Source organism: Trachypithecus francoisi, unplaced genomic scaffold (genome assembly GCF_009764315.1).
Source record: "Trachypithecus francoisi isolate TF-2019V2 unplaced genomic scaffold, Tfra_2.0 Lachesis_group8, whole genome shotgun sequence".
Classification (NCBI taxonomy): Eukaryota; Metazoa; Chordata; class Mammalia; order Primates; family Cercopithecidae; genus Trachypithecus; species Trachypithecus francoisi.
In genome coordinates, this window is record NW_022681473.1 from 73,299,764 (window position 1) to 73,317,682 (window position 17,919).

General features: G+C 38.2%; 1 protein-coding gene across 11 annotated transcripts in view; it reads right to left on the bottom strand.

The window, feature by feature from the left end:
• Positions 1-17,919, bottom strand: part of DLG2 (discs large MAGUK scaffold protein 2) — a 1,315,102-nt gene that overhangs the window by 58,961 nt on the left and 1,238,222 nt on the right. For all 11 annotated transcript variants that reach the window (XM_033207409.1, XM_033207408.1, XM_033207419.1 and 8 more), the window contains one exon: positions 16,665-16,740. In XM_033207409.1, the coding sequence (XP_033063300.1) occupies positions 16,665-16,740 (76 nt within the window). The remainder of the gene's footprint in view (positions 1-16,664; positions 16,741-17,919) is intronic.

Below are 17,919 nucleotides of genomic sequence, written 5' to 3' on the forward strand. Positions count from 1 at the left end.
CCCCTCATTCCTTCCCCTACTCCCTCCTTCAGATAGAAGAGGTATTCAGCTTTACCCTCTTGGCTGATGACTCAGTTTCAGGAGCTGACAGTGTGCTCTTTACCCCCCAACCATCTGATGTCACTCCAGACTCAGAGCATAAGAAGTCACTTATAGCATTCATGTCCGAGGAATGATTGAGGGCACACCAATAAATCAAGTGCAATCATAAACAGCATTCATTATAATGTTGTGACTGATTGAATAATTCTCACTTCCTGCTTCAATGAAAGGAGGGGGAACTTGCAAATAGAGGAAAATCCATTACAGCTGAGACTCCTAGCCTCATTTTAGCAGAATGCATCACGAGGATTAGGACTCTCACTAGGGAGTTTGGTCGTGCAGCAGGAGAGTGGAGGGGTGGGATGAGAACACAGGCCCCTTGTTTTGTGTCTCAGGCTCTTCAGTATAGCCCTCACTGTGTCTCCCATCTAAACATTTCCCTGAGGTACCTTTCAGATGCTCAATGCACGTAGATTGTGTTTTCTGTGACAAGCAGGGCCAGTCAGAGGAGTGAAACACATTTACAATGTGAGAGAATGTGAGTGGCTCAAAGGTTTCTGAACCATCCATTTTTTTTGGAAGAGAAAAATCAAACATTGCTTGCTAAACTTGGAATACGAGCTGATAAAAGTATATATCCCCACTAGACTGGGATTTAAATTCCTCTAAGATTTTAGAGATAGAAGCCATGAAGATACATAAACATACTTCAAGGAAATAAACACCTCAAACTGCCCCCCAATACTACGTTTTGAGAAAAAAATACCCTCTCTGTCTTCCTCTCATTTGCCCAAACACATACACACACACACACACTCTTTCCTATCCATGCTGACTTCACAGCCCAGCAGGTTCATTCTTATTTCTTACTAGACACTAGTGATCACTGGATGAGTCTCTTACTGTAAACCAATTGTCACTTTAAAGCCAGAGAGAACATGCTATTGTTTTTCTTCAATGCTTCTTCTGCCTGGGGAGGAATTTTTGCACCCTGATTGGACATGCCATTCACATAACAATTGCATTCCACTTACGAGTAAATGCACTTGCAGTGCTTAGCACAGTGCCTGGAAAATTGTGTCTAATAAATGACATTTTTACTCTCTACTCATTCTCAAGTCTCATGTCAGTGGAGCTCATCCTAGCAGAAGATAATTTATTTGACAGCAGTATCCACTATGTGAAGATTTCAGAGAAATGGGTGCTTTTACCTCCGTCATAGGCTATTATAGTGTTAAATGGAACCAGGCATGAAAGGGGTTAGCATGGTAAATGTTTAATAAATGATAAGTATTTTTATTATTATTAGAGAAGCAATGATTGTTTTTGCCAAATATTACACTCAGCCCTCCAATAGCAAAAAGTACCTGTATAAATTAGAAAAAGCTTCCCTCTCTGGGAAGAGGGAATGTAAAAGAAGTACACTTTTTTTTTTTTTTTTTTTTTTTTAAAGAGCCAGGGTCTCATTATGCTGCCCAGGCTAGACTCAAACTCCTGGGCTCAAGCAATTCTCTCACCTCAGCCTCCCAAGTAGCTGGGACTACAGGCAAGAGCCACTGCACCTGGCTTAAAAACTTACCATTTCTTATGCTGCCTCTTGTTGAATGGGATGTGTTGCTGAGTCTTATTTCCCTACGTGTGTCCCTTATGTAGTCACATGGCTATAGTAAGCATAGGTAACACAAAGGGAAGAGCTCACAGTGTGCAATAATTGCTATGATGATGATGGAAATTTGTACAACAGGTTGTGAGGGCACCATGGAGGGAGCCAGGGGAAGCTGGCTGGGGCAGCTGGAGACAGCTCAGTGGCGCCATTTTAGCTGGGAATTAAAGAATGAGTAGGAGATTGTCAGGTAGAGAACTAGCAAAGCACAGTTCAGGCAGAGGAAGGGCCTGCCCAATGGGAAGGTGCAAAGCCACCCCTTCTTCCCTCTTCTCTCCCCCAATCCTGTGTGACTGAGCAATGGTGAGAAGCCACACTGATGAAGAGAAGGATTTGGGGAGGGCTGGAGCTCAGAGAAATGGTGGGAAAGACGTTTGAGAGGCAGTTCTGGCTTGGAGTGTGGGGAACACCTTAGTTACATACAGTAATTCTAAATATCTACTCCTGTTCAAGAAATAAGCAATAAATGAACAATACAAATTTTTCTATAGAAGTCACGTGCAGTTCAGAAACCATTCTTTAATCATTTAACCAGCAACTTTAAGTATCTGAATTATAAATCCCAAAGAAGCAGAGCTGCACAGTTAACAAAATCTACTTGTCAAAGTCTTAGGCATGTGTGTGTGTGTGTGTGTGTGTGTGTGTGTGTGTATTTGTACTTACTATGATGTGTGATGAAATTAAAAATGGTAAAAATGAGAATTAAAGATAAATAAAAAAAGAAGCTTGTTCCTGGGGTTTCTCAGCTCATAGATTTAAAATAGCAAATTCAATGTGGGAGGGGGCTGGATTGAGGGGCCGCTTGGATCTGCTGACAGTTCCAAGGGAGTACAGCTGAGCACTGTGTAACTAGGCAAGAAAACCCCTCAAGTGTGGGGTCAGGAACTTAAACACAGCGCAGAGAGAGCAGCCACAGAGGATGTCCGTAGTATAACTGAGGTCCATAATTATTCATTCAGTGACTCCAAGGTGCCAGTCTCAGTTCTAGGGGCTGGGTAAATGGTATGGAGTAAGACCCAGATGGGGCCTTTGCAGTGGTTCTGCAGTGGGGTGTACTGTAGAGAAACAGTGGTGAGAGAACTGATTCTTTCCCAGCACTCAGCAGGTGCAACTCCAAAATTTCCACACAGCAATCACAACCATGATTACGTTGTGGAAGAAGATTTAGTTTTACTAAAGTATCACTAATCACACTAACGCTGTAATTTTGAATTTTGTTGTTACAATATACCAATGTTACATATATGGTGTTTAATTTGTAAATTTATTTGAACACAATAGATGATATAAGAGCTATAAGGTATTTGCCCCTAATTTTGTGGTTTTTTATGTATTTAGGTAACATCATTATAAAAAGATTTAGTCAACACTTGGGGGCAGGGGTGCCCAGAAATACTATTTTCTTTAAACGGGGACCCTATATTCTTCACCTCATGGGATTCTTGTGAAGATTTAATGAGAAAAATCCTTATATTTAGCAAAAACACCTGGCTTATATGTAATCTTCAAAAAACATCAGTTGTATTATTATCACATTTAAAAAATACTAATCAAAGTCAATTCTTTATTTGCCAAACGTGAGCTTTGCCTATTACTGAGAAGGGGATAAAGACAGAAGTTCAGGCAGCTCATGGGATGAGGTGGGTCATGGGGAGCTTTTACCTGCAGCAAAGCAATCATTCCATTCATTAGCAATCATAGATTCATATGTGTCTTTTTCTGACTGTCATTTGGGCTTAGACTCCACTTCACCTAGAGCCAGCAGACTTGGGAGGTGTTCACAGAATCCTTCTCCATGAATAAGGAGTGACCAGGTTTGTCATTCACATTGACCTCATGCCCCAAATTTATTATGGTATTAATTCTTTGGGCAGGTGAGCACAAGTCAATTACAGAGCGAAATGGTGGCTTCTTGGGGTCTTCCAGGAAAAACCACCACATCAAAAGTGCTCAAACAGGAAGTGTTAGTAAAATCTTTACAAATGTTCATGAAGTTGTCAAAACACAAAAGGCAAATGGCATATCTGCAAACTTTTTACTTCTTTTCAAGTGAGATAGGCTTTCACTTATACTGACAAGTGCTTGTAATAAATTTGAGACAGCCATTGGAAAAGTTCTCACTTTGTAGTTGTGTCACTCAAATTTCTCAGAACTCTGTGAATGAATGGAAACTGCATTACGGTGATCACTACTAACATATAAAAGATGTTTCTCAAAGCTTCCCCATTGTTGCCTAGGTATATACTAATAGCCCTGGAGTCATGGAAATTATTTTTCTCTTTTTCTCTTACAGGGACTTCAAGTGCACAGAAAGGGACAAATAATTCTTAGTCATGATATACCTTTCATTGTTTCATGCTTTCACATTAGGTGGCAGATTCGTGATGCTTACTGTGTTGTCATAGATAGAAAGATAGCTAGCTAGGTAGGTAGGAGGATAGATAGGTAGGTAGGTATGTAGGTAGATAGGTAGGTAGCTAGCTAGCTAGCTAGATAGCTAGGTAGATAGCTAGCTAGCTAGCTAGCTAGATAGAGTGGGCTACACATGGATGTTTTTCTTGAGAGGTACAATTTTGATTTGACTCAAGAGCCTTCATGCTATGACTCTGGTGTAGCTTGCCTCTTAATGAGGTAAGTTTACCCCTCTTACATGTCCCACTTTACAGAGGAGTAATTGGTTTGTCTCAGATGACATGGCCAGTGGCATAGCTGGGATGGCAGTACTAAGTTTGTTGACTGCCTAAGAAGAACAGATCATGTATCGAGAGTGCCAACTTCAAAGGAAATCCAAATCTTTTCCAGACCATTTAATGTTTGCCAAGAGCAAAGGCAAAGGCTCAGGTGTCCTTATTTTCCCCCAGGCCCTAGTACAGTGCTGGACATGAAAGATGTCTTGTAAACCTTCACAAATTAAACGAAACTGTATACTAAATAAATATTCATGGGCCTCTAAAGAACAGTGTCTGACTGTGTGACTGCAGAGAGGTCACTTATTTCCTCTGACCCTGCCTTTTTATTTACCAAATGGATAAGGTACGAAAATGCTCTGCAAATACAAGGACTTATTTTCCAGTATCCACAAAGAATTTTAGTCCTTGGGGAGAAGTGGATTTATCAGAGCCAGTTTTCTGGTTTTAACCTGGCAATCAATCTAAAATTAGTTTCAATTTTAAGAAGTTTATTTTAGTGACAATTTTACTTATTCTGGCCTGGGTTGGTTTTCATTTTAATTTGGTGGTTATTTCAGTATCATGCATAAACTGCCATTGATTTCTGATAACACATAGCAGTTACTTAATGCTACAGACTTGATTTGCCAGGTAAGGCAAATGTATTGGGGTGAGGTGTTGGGGAGATGCCTGCTAGAGGATAGATCTGAAAGCATACATACAATTTTAATTTCTAGTCTGGGCTCTGCCAAGTTTATTCTCCTTTCCACTATCCTCCTAGTGGGCAGTTACTTTGCACCATTTGCCTTTTATCTCTTCTCTACCAACTGGTAACTCATTCTGTTCAAGGTCCCCCACATGTTCATGAGTGACATTTTTAACAGTCTCCCCTACATGCCATTGCCATCTGTGGGCTCCCTTCAATTCCTAGGATGTAGCCTCTCTGATTTCTCCCCTGAGTCATCCCAACGTCCTCCCCTAGGTGTCTCCCTACTCCAGTCACTCCCAAGTCCCCACCATTCATCCGCCCAGCAAGAGTCAACCTCTTTATTCACAAACACAGCCTGTCACTCCTCCATCCAATAACCTTGACGGGCTCCCCAGGACCCAAAGAACAGCCTCTTCAAAAATTTTAAAGGAATACTTAATGCCCTCTGTTAATGGGCCTCAAACTATGTTTACAACTTTACCGCTGCCCCACTGTGTGCACCCATTGAATGGAATACTCGCTGGTCTCACCAGATACCCTCTCTATTCGTTTACTTTTGCTCCTGCTGTTTTCTAAGTGTTAAAGTGCACTTACTCCTGAGAGACTTAGCTAAAATGCTACCTTTACTTGGAACACTTTCTTAATTGCTCTCACATGGAGTAGGCTCTTCCTCCTATTTGAATACCCCTTAAGACTCATTCATGTTTTGCTAAATTTTTTTGCCTTATGCTATAGCTGTGTGTATATGTATGTGTGTGGTGTGTACCAAAAAGAAAGTCTTGGGATGGCAGAGGTGGGGTCTTATTCATCTATGTCTCTACCCAGTGGCCAGAGCAGTATCCAGTGCATACAGAAAACTCAAAACCTATTTATTGAAATAAAAGTAACACTCAGATCAAGAGAACCTTCCTCTAAAGGCAACAGTAAATTATTTGGTTCTGCATTCACAAGCTATAGCAAAAAAAAAAAAAAAAAAAAAAAAAAAAAAAAGAAAAACAAAGTGAGCTGCGCCTTCTAATTTACATGACTTTTCTCCTAATATACCACGTTCTTTATTCTCACATTATTTAATTCAATACTTATTGGTTAAGTGCCATGAACTATTTTAGTCCCTACGTAAGTCAATAGTCCTGGCCTTCAAGGAACTTGCTATCTATTCTCCAGAGTTTATTATTATAGTTGAAAAATCACATTTCAGAAAGAGAAGCTATTTGCTCCAGGTCATATAGTCAGAAAAGTTAAGAATAGGATAGTCTGATTTTAATCAAAAGGTAAGGTAGTTAGGTATTTTTATAAATATTAAGACCATATTGGAAGCTGTTGCTGAAACTCTTTTCAGACATTACATGAGCTATTATTTTTTAAATAAAACCTTTTTACCCACATGTAAACACAGTGTATAGTTAAGAGGCAAGATATACTATTTTTACTTGCTAAGAGTCTGGCTATAATTACCATAGTGAGGAAGTCAGATGACTGGACATTCACTTCTGCATCTTTATCTTTCAGCATTGATGTTTTAGCTTTGAGATAGTTAAAAACTTTTGCAAAGTGAAACCTGCAAGCTCAAAGGTATGACTGTAGGCCTATTACTATAGAGTCAGATGAAAGGAAGTCCTATAGTGAATCAGAATTTATTCTTTAATAATTCCCAAAGTAGAAATGGGTTGAGCTAAATTTTCTGAATAACACTTACCTTGAATTAATGATGAAAAGAAGATTTAACAAAAGCTCAGTGTTCTCATCTGATAAAACTATACTTGTTATTTATATTACATAACCACATATTATACAACTCCTATTTATATTACTTTAGTCTTACCATCACTACTTGAATGTATAGAATTAGCTATGCTAATAACATCTGGAATTAGTTCATATATAAAAATCCTCTAAAGAATAAATTATTTTGATTTGCTTGCACAATAACAATATGTCATGCAGGGCCCAGCTCTGCCACTTACCAGCTGTAGGAGCTTGGGTAATTTATCTATCCTTTCAAAACTTTAGTTTTCTTATCTGCAAAATGGGCATATTTATATTTACCTCACAGGATTACTGTTAGGAGCAAATGAGCAATGGTTATAAAAATAATATGTAGAAAATAACAAATCTACAGATGTTCGGAGTAACTGGTATCCTAAATGAGATGCAATGGTTCTCCAAAGCAATAAACACTGATCAAGTGTGTTCTTCTAGAAACTCCTATAGGTAGCTACACAAGATAGCAGAGAACTCAGAAACCATCTGAATTTGTAGCCAATGGCAGGGGCAGGGGGAGGGGTTGAGAAATCAGTCCTGCTGCCAAGCTCCATCTTCCTGCCCATTAGAGTCAGCCAGTGGTAACTTCTCTCCCCAACTAAACAAGCACAAGGTCAAAAACACCTTATGCAAATGCACGAAGGGCAGTTTTGGCAACTGCCTTCTTCCTCTGTGCAAAAGGAGATTTGGAATCTAAAGAAAAGAGTACTATTAAGAAGTTGCTCATTCTAGCCTTATAAGGGTGAGAATTTAAGAGGTATGTGCTTGTGAGTAGGGGTGGGCAAAAGATAGATGAATATTTCTTAGTACTTTACATATATTGTATCTTTTAATATGATTTCTATTTTTATAGATTAGGCTTAGATAAGTTATGATAATTGATAGGAGTTAGTTCTTGTGTCTGATTCCAAACTTTTCACTGTGCCTGTGCATCTCAAATTAGTAGCATGCCTAACAAAATCTCTGGGGAGCTTGTTAAAATGCAGCGTTCCTGCCCCCATCCCCAGAGATTCTGATCCTGCAGGACAGGGGTTGAGCCTGATCATCTCCATTTTTAATAAGCACCTCAGCTTATTCTAATGTAGATGCTGCAGGATATACTTTTTTTTTTTTTTTCCTGCTGAAAATTTTCTGGTTTCTTCTCTCCACAGCTACTCTGTGGTCCTGGGTCAGGTCTTTTGCATGTCTTACCTGAATTATTGAAATGGACCCCTGCCCTCTGAGGCTGCCTCCGTCTGGAAATTTATTTCACACTGCAGCAAAGTGATCTGCTAAACTCTAATCTAACCTCAACTAAATTCCTCCCAAGGCTTTTCACTGCCCTCAAGATGGAGGACCTTCATGACCTGGTTTCTAACTTCTCTGCGTTATCTCTGGACACTTGAAGCTCTGTACTTATGCTTTGCACTTAAGTAACATTAAGCTTCCTTGGCTTCCCTGAGAACACCGGGCTATTTCCTGATTTCTGCCAACAACACTCTCTTCATCTTTTTGCACCTGATTAGATTTTACTGATTCTTCAAGGCTCATTTTGAATGATATCTCTTTTAGAAACCAAAATATATTATAAACATGAGTATGTGTATGTATGTACAGTGAATAGATTTTTCAATGATAAATTATAATACGTTTTGTATATAAGGTTGCAGATTAACTTGACAGTTTCAATGGCAGTGCTTTTTGAACCCAAGTGGCAGAAACGCATGTACACAAAAATACATAAGGAATATAGTTTATTCTCCATACCATTCCACAGAATAGCAGTTTCCCCATCAGCAACTTGAGACAAATAAACAGACTATGAGGAATACATAAAATAATATGAACTTTTTCATCCCAAAATGTTCCTCGAGTTCCATCAGCTTTCAGGGTTTACATAGGACACGCCTTAACATGTCTCAGACATGGAGACTTGACTGGGGTTTCCTCTGAGAACCATTTGCAGAAAAGCCACTAGCACATCTTGATCAGACAATTATCTGTGTGCTGGCTCAGGTGGTTCTCAGTGAACATGGGAACTCAAGGTTTGGATAGATGTGATTATCACATTCAAAAGAAAACATAACAAGTTAGAAAGTGTCCCCACGTTGGGCTATTGAAGCTGCAAAATTCCCTGGACATATGCCTATCTTTGTTCTTTATATATAAAAATATAAGACTGGTTAAAACCACACTGCATGCAGTATAGGGAAAGAATCCGAGAGGAAAGGTGAGCCAGGAAGACCAGTGAGGCAGGTGTTAGAAGGCTCAGAATAAGAAAATTAATAACAAAGACATCAAAGAGCAGCCTCTTCTGAGTTTATTCACCTTGAGGGCAAAGCCTGCCTTCCTCATACCCCCTGGAGTGCAGCAGTGTGGCTCTCCTTCCACCTCTCCTCGGTGGATCTCTAGGTCATGTCTGGACATTTAAGATCTTTGCCTGGCTCTGGCCATTCCAAGACCGGCTCCACTAAAGAGCTTTCTTTTGAGGGCAGTAATGACATTTCTTTTGACAAAATGTCACTTTGAAGCCGTGACAAAATCAATCCCCATAACTCACTCTGGTGAAGCAAATATAATTCTCATCTTGCTAACAAAATATTGACTGTCATACTGATTTTTTGATAAGTGACACAACAGCAAGTTCTGCTACCAGCTCTCTGTGTGTCCCAGAGAAATGAGTCTCAGTTTCTTCATTTGTAAATGAAGTCAGTGGTCATATGGAAAGTTCTAAGAATCTAAGAAATAGAAATGAGATTTTTCAATGCCAGCTGCAGTTTGATTTTGGGAGTTGCTATCAACCTATCACTGTAGCTTCTGCCCCATCCCCTCTCTCATAATCAACATCTCCTCTTAAAGGGAGTGTAAGGCTTTGGAAAAGGAAATAGAATATTACTAGGAACAATCGGGACAAATGTCCAAGGATGATAGTCCTCTCTGATCTCTTTAGAAATGGTTTCCTGTTTTGCTTTCCTATTGCCACTGTTTTGAGTTCAGGTTTTCAGAATCGTACACCCAGAACACTGTAATAGCTTTCTCAAACATCTCCTACTGTCAGTCTCTCTCTCTCCTCCAACCTTTCCTTCCCACAGCTCCCAGACTGATCTCTCAGAAACGCACTTCTGAACATTCCATTCCCTTTGCTCTAAGAAGAATGCATTGAGTAGCTAGTATGTTTTAGGTAGAAATCGTGGTAGGTGCTGGGGCACAAAGGTGAGCAGGTTCAGATCTTTGCCTAAAAGGACCTCATAATGCAGCATGTGTAGGCAATGATATAGGTACCTTCAGGGCATTAGCCCAGATAAAATCACCTGGTCTGATTGGTCACAACCCTTAAAATTGTTTGTTGCTTACAGGATAAAGTCTAAGTTTCTTGGAAAATTTTAGGCATCAGAACTGACTTGAGTCTAACTTTCCAGTTCTGAGTCCTTTCATTCTCCTTCACAAATTATTCCTTGTAATGAAAGTGAACCATGTTTTATTTCATACTTATTCTATATCTTCTAACCCCAGTCCCTATTTTCCTAATCCTTCAGCACGCCCTAATTCAAGCTGGAATCTCCTTTTCTGCACTGAAAACATGTTTTCTGCCCATCTCCTTTGGTATTAATCACTTCCTCCCTGTAGACACTCATTCTCTCCCCCAGAAGACCTGCTCTGTCAGGTCAGTGACCATGATTTATTCATCTTTACACCTCCACATTACTTACCAAGCTGCCTTGTATTGGATCTCATAAAGGTTTATTAAATAAATGAATGAGCTCATTTACCAAGACTTGTTCCCTCATTTTATTTTAGCAGGCCACAGTGAGAAAATGTATAGCTCTGAGCTCACTTTAGAATGTTCTCCTTCAGAAAGATGTGCATTGTCTAGGAAAACCAGCTTCTCCTCAGGATTTAAGTTTATGCCCAAGTTAGGTTTTGACAAAGCTAAACCCAATTCAATTTACTTCTTTATTTTTCTTAAATTGCACAAGTGTTACATAATGTAAATAAAAAAGAAAGCATGCTATAGTAAACAGATTGTGAACTTTGGAATCAGTCAGACATGTATTCAGATTTCTTCACCACTCTAAGCCTCAGTTTCTTTAAGTCTATAAAGAGGAAATAAATGATTTCCTTTGAAGTCTTGTGGTGATTAAGAGATGTATGTATGCTGGGCATTGTGGGATTCTAGCACTTTGGGAGGCCAATGCAGGAGGATTGCTTGAGCCCAAGAGTTTGAGACCAGCCTGGGCAACAGAGAGAGACCTTGTCTCAATTTTTTTTTTTTTGAAAGAGAGGTGTATGTAAACTGTCTGGGTTTTTATAACAGGTACTCATATTACTTTGAATAACAACTATCATCTCTGTTCTGTCCCGTCCAAGGATAAATAGGACTACTTATTTATACCATACCTTACTTTAGAAAGGGTTTACAGTGTAAAAGGGACACTTACACATTGCACGTTGCTGACATATAGTAAGGATACTGATAACTCTCTCATACTCTCTCTTACATATATTTCCTTTTTTCATATACATAAAAAAGAAGTTTTGCATAAATTGCTAAATAGTCATTGATTTTTCAATGCAGAACAGCTTGATTCTGAAGGTTATACAATTTCCTAAACCTCTCAATACGTAACAGAATGGCTGGTTAATGATGAAATTGATTTTAAAAAAAGGTAGAAGGACAATAAAAGAAATTAAGGGATGCTTAAGTTTTCACCAGAGGCTGGTTTGACTAGAGACTCATTAGGAACTTAATAGACATTCCCAGGGGAGCTTGATTGCATTGCTGTCTGGGGCATTGAGATGGGTCTTAGGGAGACCTATCCAAATAGATGGCTGTTTGAAGTTTAGGGGTCTGCATAGGTTGGATTTATCTAGGCTACTGACACAATAGCCCACTTTTCTTTGCATGTGTAGACATAGATTTTGTAAAGGCACACAGAGTGGATAGAAATCCTGGGTATTTCATTTGTAGCAGATGAGCACTTTCAAATGAAGAACCTCAGATTCTTCATGTATACTTTCAAAATCCAGTAAGCTTCTAACCTCATAGCCAGGCCTTCCATACAAGCTTTCTGGCCTTTCTGACCTTCTTTGTCAACCCTATTTGCTACAACTCCCATCACAACCTTTGCACACTGCTGTCCTTGACTTGCTTAACCCTATTCTAACATGTCTGCAATTTCCACTATCATGTTCATGCTTTTTCCTATGTATGTGGCAAACTCCTACTGAAAATCTAAGATCTCGTTCAAATATTGCCTCTTTGAAGCCTTCTCTTTTACCTAAGGCATATTTGTAATGCTGTACTTCCTCTGGCTTCAAGAAAATCAGGTATAGTGTGGAGTAATGGAAAAGGCAGGCTTCTGTTGTCAAAATGATCTCAACCTGATGCTTGCACCTACTAACTGTGTGATCTTAGGCAAGCTAGTTAATCTTCCTGAGGCTCAGCCTCCTGATTTTTAAAATAAAGACTGTTGATTCCCTAAATTTATGGAAAACATTAGTGATGCTGTATTATCATTGCTTGGCTGCTTATATTTCTCTTTTTGAGCCTGTTGCGATGAAAGATCATATATATATATATATATATATATATTTTTGGCCACAATAGAAGATACCTAACATAGTGCCTGGTGTTTTGCAGCATTCAATGTTATTGCAATCAATGAAGAGTTCTGGAAAAGTAACTCAAGCACTGACAGTCACATTAAAGTCCAAGTTCATCTATAAAGTGCTCTCTGGTCATTCCTGTGACTATTAATTTAAATTCTTTTTTTTTTTTTTTTTGAGACGGAGTCTTGCTCTGCCACCCAGGCTGGAGTGCAGTGGCCGGATCTCAGCTCACTGCAAGCTCCGCCTCCCGGGTTTATGCCATTCTCCTGCCTCAGCCTCCCGAGTAGCTGGGACTACAGGCGCCCGCCTCGTCGCCCGGCTAGTTTTTTGTATTTTTAAGTAGAGACAGGGTTTCACCGTATTAGCCAGGATGGTCTCGATCTCCTGACCTCGTGATCCGCCCGTCACGGCCTCCCAAAGTGCTGGGATTACAGGCTTGAGCCACCGCGCCCGGCCATATTAATTTAAATTCTTATAGCTCGTGTACATACTACTAATAAGGCTCTTGTCACAGCCTGCTTTCACAGACACTAATTTAATCTAAGCTCCTCCAGGGGAGTAACCTTGGCTTTCACTCTGGGCTCCTCAGGACGTTTCACAATGCTCTGAAAATGCCAGCTAATGATAAGGTTATTTAAAACATCCTATTATCCTTATCATTCCAGACAATTTTCCTCCTCACTTTATGCTGAATTTATCCCAAGGTCCCAGAGAATGAGGCTTCTGCATCAATGACTTATTACTGTAGTCCTTGCCTTTAACTCAAAGTGAGTGGCATCTCCTGACCGAGCTTTCCCAACTCTCCACATAGTTCTCTCCTTTCCTCAGTGCATTTTATCTCGTGTTAGTGGTCCTTTGCTTTCTACTTCTGGACAAGTCTTTTTATTGATGTATTTTCAAATAGGGATTTGGAAAACTTTGATTTATTACCCATTAGTGCATGAGCAAATCTCATGGAGAGTTACTAATGTAAGACACCCTAAAAAATCATCGAATCCAGCAACTGCAAATAGAGAATAATTTCCAATGTTGTGCTACAGACGATTCAATCATGGCACTCTTTTTTCCTTCTAAGATCATATATGGCCTCAGAATCCTTTTTCAAAACAATACTCTAGATATAAACTATCAATCCATTAGTGTACTTAGGAGATGAAACTTGTTTGACATCCCTGACGTAGTTCAAAGGTTTTATTTTGGTAATAAGGGCCAAAGAACAATAGTGACTTAGTAGTGAGCTGAAACCAGAACCCAGGTTATTGACCCTCCTGGTTTTCCATTCAGGGCTTCCCTTCCCAGATGATTACTCCTTTCTTTCAATAGCCAAATTCTAATAATTTACAATCTATTCTTTGGCAAATACCTAATGATGTTTAACATGTATGATTAAAAAGCACATCATATAGGTTTCAGCCTTACTGAAAAGACATCTGGCCTCCTTGGGGAAAAGGGCCTATGTTAGACTTTGTGTCTTTCTGAAGTTCTAGTCCTGTTTCTGGCACATGGTAAGTATTCAATAAAAATCCTCTCACATGCATCCAACTCTATCTATCTATCTATCTATCTATCTATCTATCTATCTATCATCTATCTATTATCTATCTATCTATCTATCATCTATCTATCTCAAACAAATAGGAGGTCTATCCTTAATTTCTCACTAGGAATCATGGAAAAAAATTCTACCTCTTGTATACAAGTAGTATTTGTTTGAAAGGACTTTATGTCATAATGTCACATACCCTCACTTCTATTTATAATGACATCCTATGTTTCAATAAATTTCCATTTCACTTGAATATTTTACGGGAGAGCAAATTATTATGTCAATGACTGGGCTCCCTTATGATTCTTCTACTTAGAAATAGAAAGGGCAGTGCTATAATTCGGGCCTCAAAATCCCCGAGAAATGACAGCTTTTCTTTTTCTTGTTTTTCATGGTGACAGCAATTGACCATAATTTGTGATTCTGTATGATATTCACAAGCTACAATTGTTAGGATACAAAAGCAAAGAAAAGGATATGAAGAAAAGGAAAACAGGAAGAGAGAAGATGGGGGAAGTTATTTTACAACACAGCAATAAGATACTAGTATTATCTCTTCAAAGAATCGATTTAAAAAGGTGTACAAGCCACAGCTAACATCATAATTCATGGTGAAAGATCGAATGCAGTTCTGTTAATGTCAGGAACATGACAAAAATGTCTGCTCTTGCCATTTCTAACATTATACTGAAGGTTCTAGATGGTGCAATTAAGCAAGGAAAAAAGGCATCCTTATTTGAAGGAAAGAAGCAAAACACTCTCTTTTTGCATGTATATGTTGTATATAGAGAACCCTGAGGAATTCACTAAAAAACCGTGGCTTTAGCAAGGTTGCAGGATATAAGATTGATATATATATATAAATAATCATATTTCTGTACATTTGCAATGAAGAATCCAAAAATGAAATTAAGAAGACAATTCATATACAAAAGAATGAAATCAGAACCCTAACTCATACAACGTACAAACACTAACTCAACATGGATCAAACACCTAAATATAAGAGCTAAAATTATAAAACTCATTGAAGAAAATATGATATAAATCTTTATGACTTTCATTAGGCAATGGTTTCTTAGATATGACACCAAAAGCAAAAATAACAAAAGAAAAAATACACACATTGGACTTCACCAAAATTAGATCCTTTTGTGTACTAAGAACACTATCAAGAAAATGAAAAGACAACCCATAGAGTGGGAGAAAATATTGTAAAGCATGTATCTCATTAAGGATTAATAACCCAACTATATAAAGAACTTCTACAACTGAACGATAACAAGACAACCCAATTTAAAAATGGGCAAAGGATCTCAATAAACATTTCTCCAAATAATATATACAAATAGCCAATAAGCACATGAAAATATGCTCAATATCAGCAGTCATTAAGGAAACGAAATCAAAACCCCAATGAGATAACACTTCATACCAACTAAGATGGCTATAATTAGAAAGACATACAATAACAAGGATGTGGAGAAATTGGGACCCTCATACATTGTTGTGGAAATGTAAAATGGTGCAACCACTTTGGAAAACAGCCTGTTGGTTCCTCAAAATGTTAAGCATAGAGTTACTATATGACCCAACAATCTCACTCCTAGGCATATAGCCAATGGAAATAAAAACATGTCACAGAAAAGTTTGTACACAAATTTTCATAGCAGCATTATCCATAACAACTACAAATTGGAAACAATAGAAATATCCATGAACTGATAAATGAACACATTAAATGTGGCATATCCATACAATGGAATATTATTTGGCAATAAGAAGAAATGAAGTACTTACACATTCTACAACACAAATGCATCTTGAAAACATAATGTAAGTAAAAAAAAAAAAGCCACAAAAGACCACATGGTGTATAATTTCACTTATATAAAATAGTCAGGATAGGAAAATCCATAGGGACAAAAAGTAGATTAGTGGTTGCCTATGTTGGGGTGGGTTGGGGTGGGAGGATGGGGAAATGGGAGGTGACTGTCAATGCCTATAGGTTTTCTTTATGGAGTGATGAAATGCTCTAAAATTGATTGTGGTGATGGTTGCATAATTCTAAATACACTAAAAACCACTGGATTGTATTTTTTAAGTGGGTGAATTACATTGTATGCAAATTTTATCTTACAAAGCTATTATTTTAAAAAGATGTACATATGTATATGTCATTAAATATTCTAATTTTGATGGCTAAATTTTAGTTATTAATTCTCTTCTATGTCTGTCACAACAATCCATGTATTCATTAGATAATCCATGTTTCTATGACTACTGTCTTAGCTCCATAATGTGAATCAGACTAGATATTTTTTCTGATGAGCAGATACTTTTTATAAAATCCATCCTTTTAGCACATTAATGTAAAAGGAAAAAACTTAAAGAAACAAAAACTACCTAAACTATCTTGTTCTTCTTCATTGTAGTCATTACATCACCTTCATCAACACATTGCTTCTGCTAACCACTTGCAGCTTTACTCCCAGTGTTTAAATATCTTTACCATAAATCCGTTTCATCAGAAATGATATTATTAACTTCAGCAATACACTTATAACAGTGCTCTACTGTCTGGTAGCTTCATAATTTGTTTGCCACTGAAAGCCTAAATGTGTTAATTATAGTTAAATCCATGGCAACTGAGAGAACTTGATGTTTCCATCATTTTGTACCTACCCCTTTCGAATCAATCACTCCAGGTTTGGCATTAAACTTCACTGTCTTCAATCGGGCACGTTCCTTTCTTTCCACCCTAAAGCAAATTGAGAATAAAGAGTCTGTCACATGACAAAGCATTTATGACTAAGTTCCTTATTAAGTGAAGAACATTTTTTCCTCCAATCCTTGCAGCTCAAATAAAATGTGTTCTAAAATATTTCTCTTCCTTTGTTCCATATAAAAAATCTTGGTACAAAGTCTCTAAGTTTCTAACACATCCCTTGAAATTACTCCAATACATATACTGAGAGTCACGTCATGGTATTTGTAAGCAACAGAGAGGTAGAAAAAATAATATTTGTTATTTAAATGCTTAAATAATTAAATCAAAATCTGTTTCAAGAAATCTCAGTCCACAAAGATGAACACCTATATTGGAGACTAAACAAGCGTTTTCTCCCCTCTCCTTTTCTTCTTTGTTTTTCCTTCTCTTCCCCTTAAGAACACTAGTGTATTTACCTTCAATTTTTAACCAAACATGTTATATATAATCTTGAACTTTCCTTTTCCCCAATGTCCTTCTGTCATCTCTGCAGATTCATTGTTTTCCTGCTACTTCATTTATTCATTAAACACTTAATCACTGCCTACCATGCATCAAGCAAGGAGTTGGGGAACAAAGAAAAAATATTCTAAAAGCATGACTGCAATGAATTCTTAGCAATGTTCTTTTGGCAAGAACAGTGGTGTAAACAAACACAGAAAATGCTGTAGAACAAGATGGCTGATATCAATGTGGGAGCACATATCTCACTGGGAGGGTGCAAAGGAAGACTAGAAAGCATTAGGGTGGGCTTCTTGGAGGAAATGTCAATTTATCTGAGACTGAAGGATTAGAAAGAGTTTGTCAGTAGGGACATTTCAGGGGGATTTTTCACAGCAGGAACAACACATGCCTCAACCTGAAGATATGAATGAGCTACAAGATTGCAGAAAGATTCTAGTACAGGGTACATAGGGGATATATAGGATGGGGCAGTGAGGCTAGCGAGGTGACAGACTCCTTTTAAAGGGTATCCATCCACATTTTGGACTTGAGTTTTTTCCTTGGGAATCATCATAAGTTCTTAGAGGATATGAAGCAGCAAAGTGATAAAATCAGATCAGTTTTTAAATAAACAACCTTGGTCAAGGTGGAAGATAGACTGAAGGAGGGAAGGAGCAGGAGGAGGTTGGGGGCCTATTTAAAAGCTGTTGCCATAGTCCAGGCAAG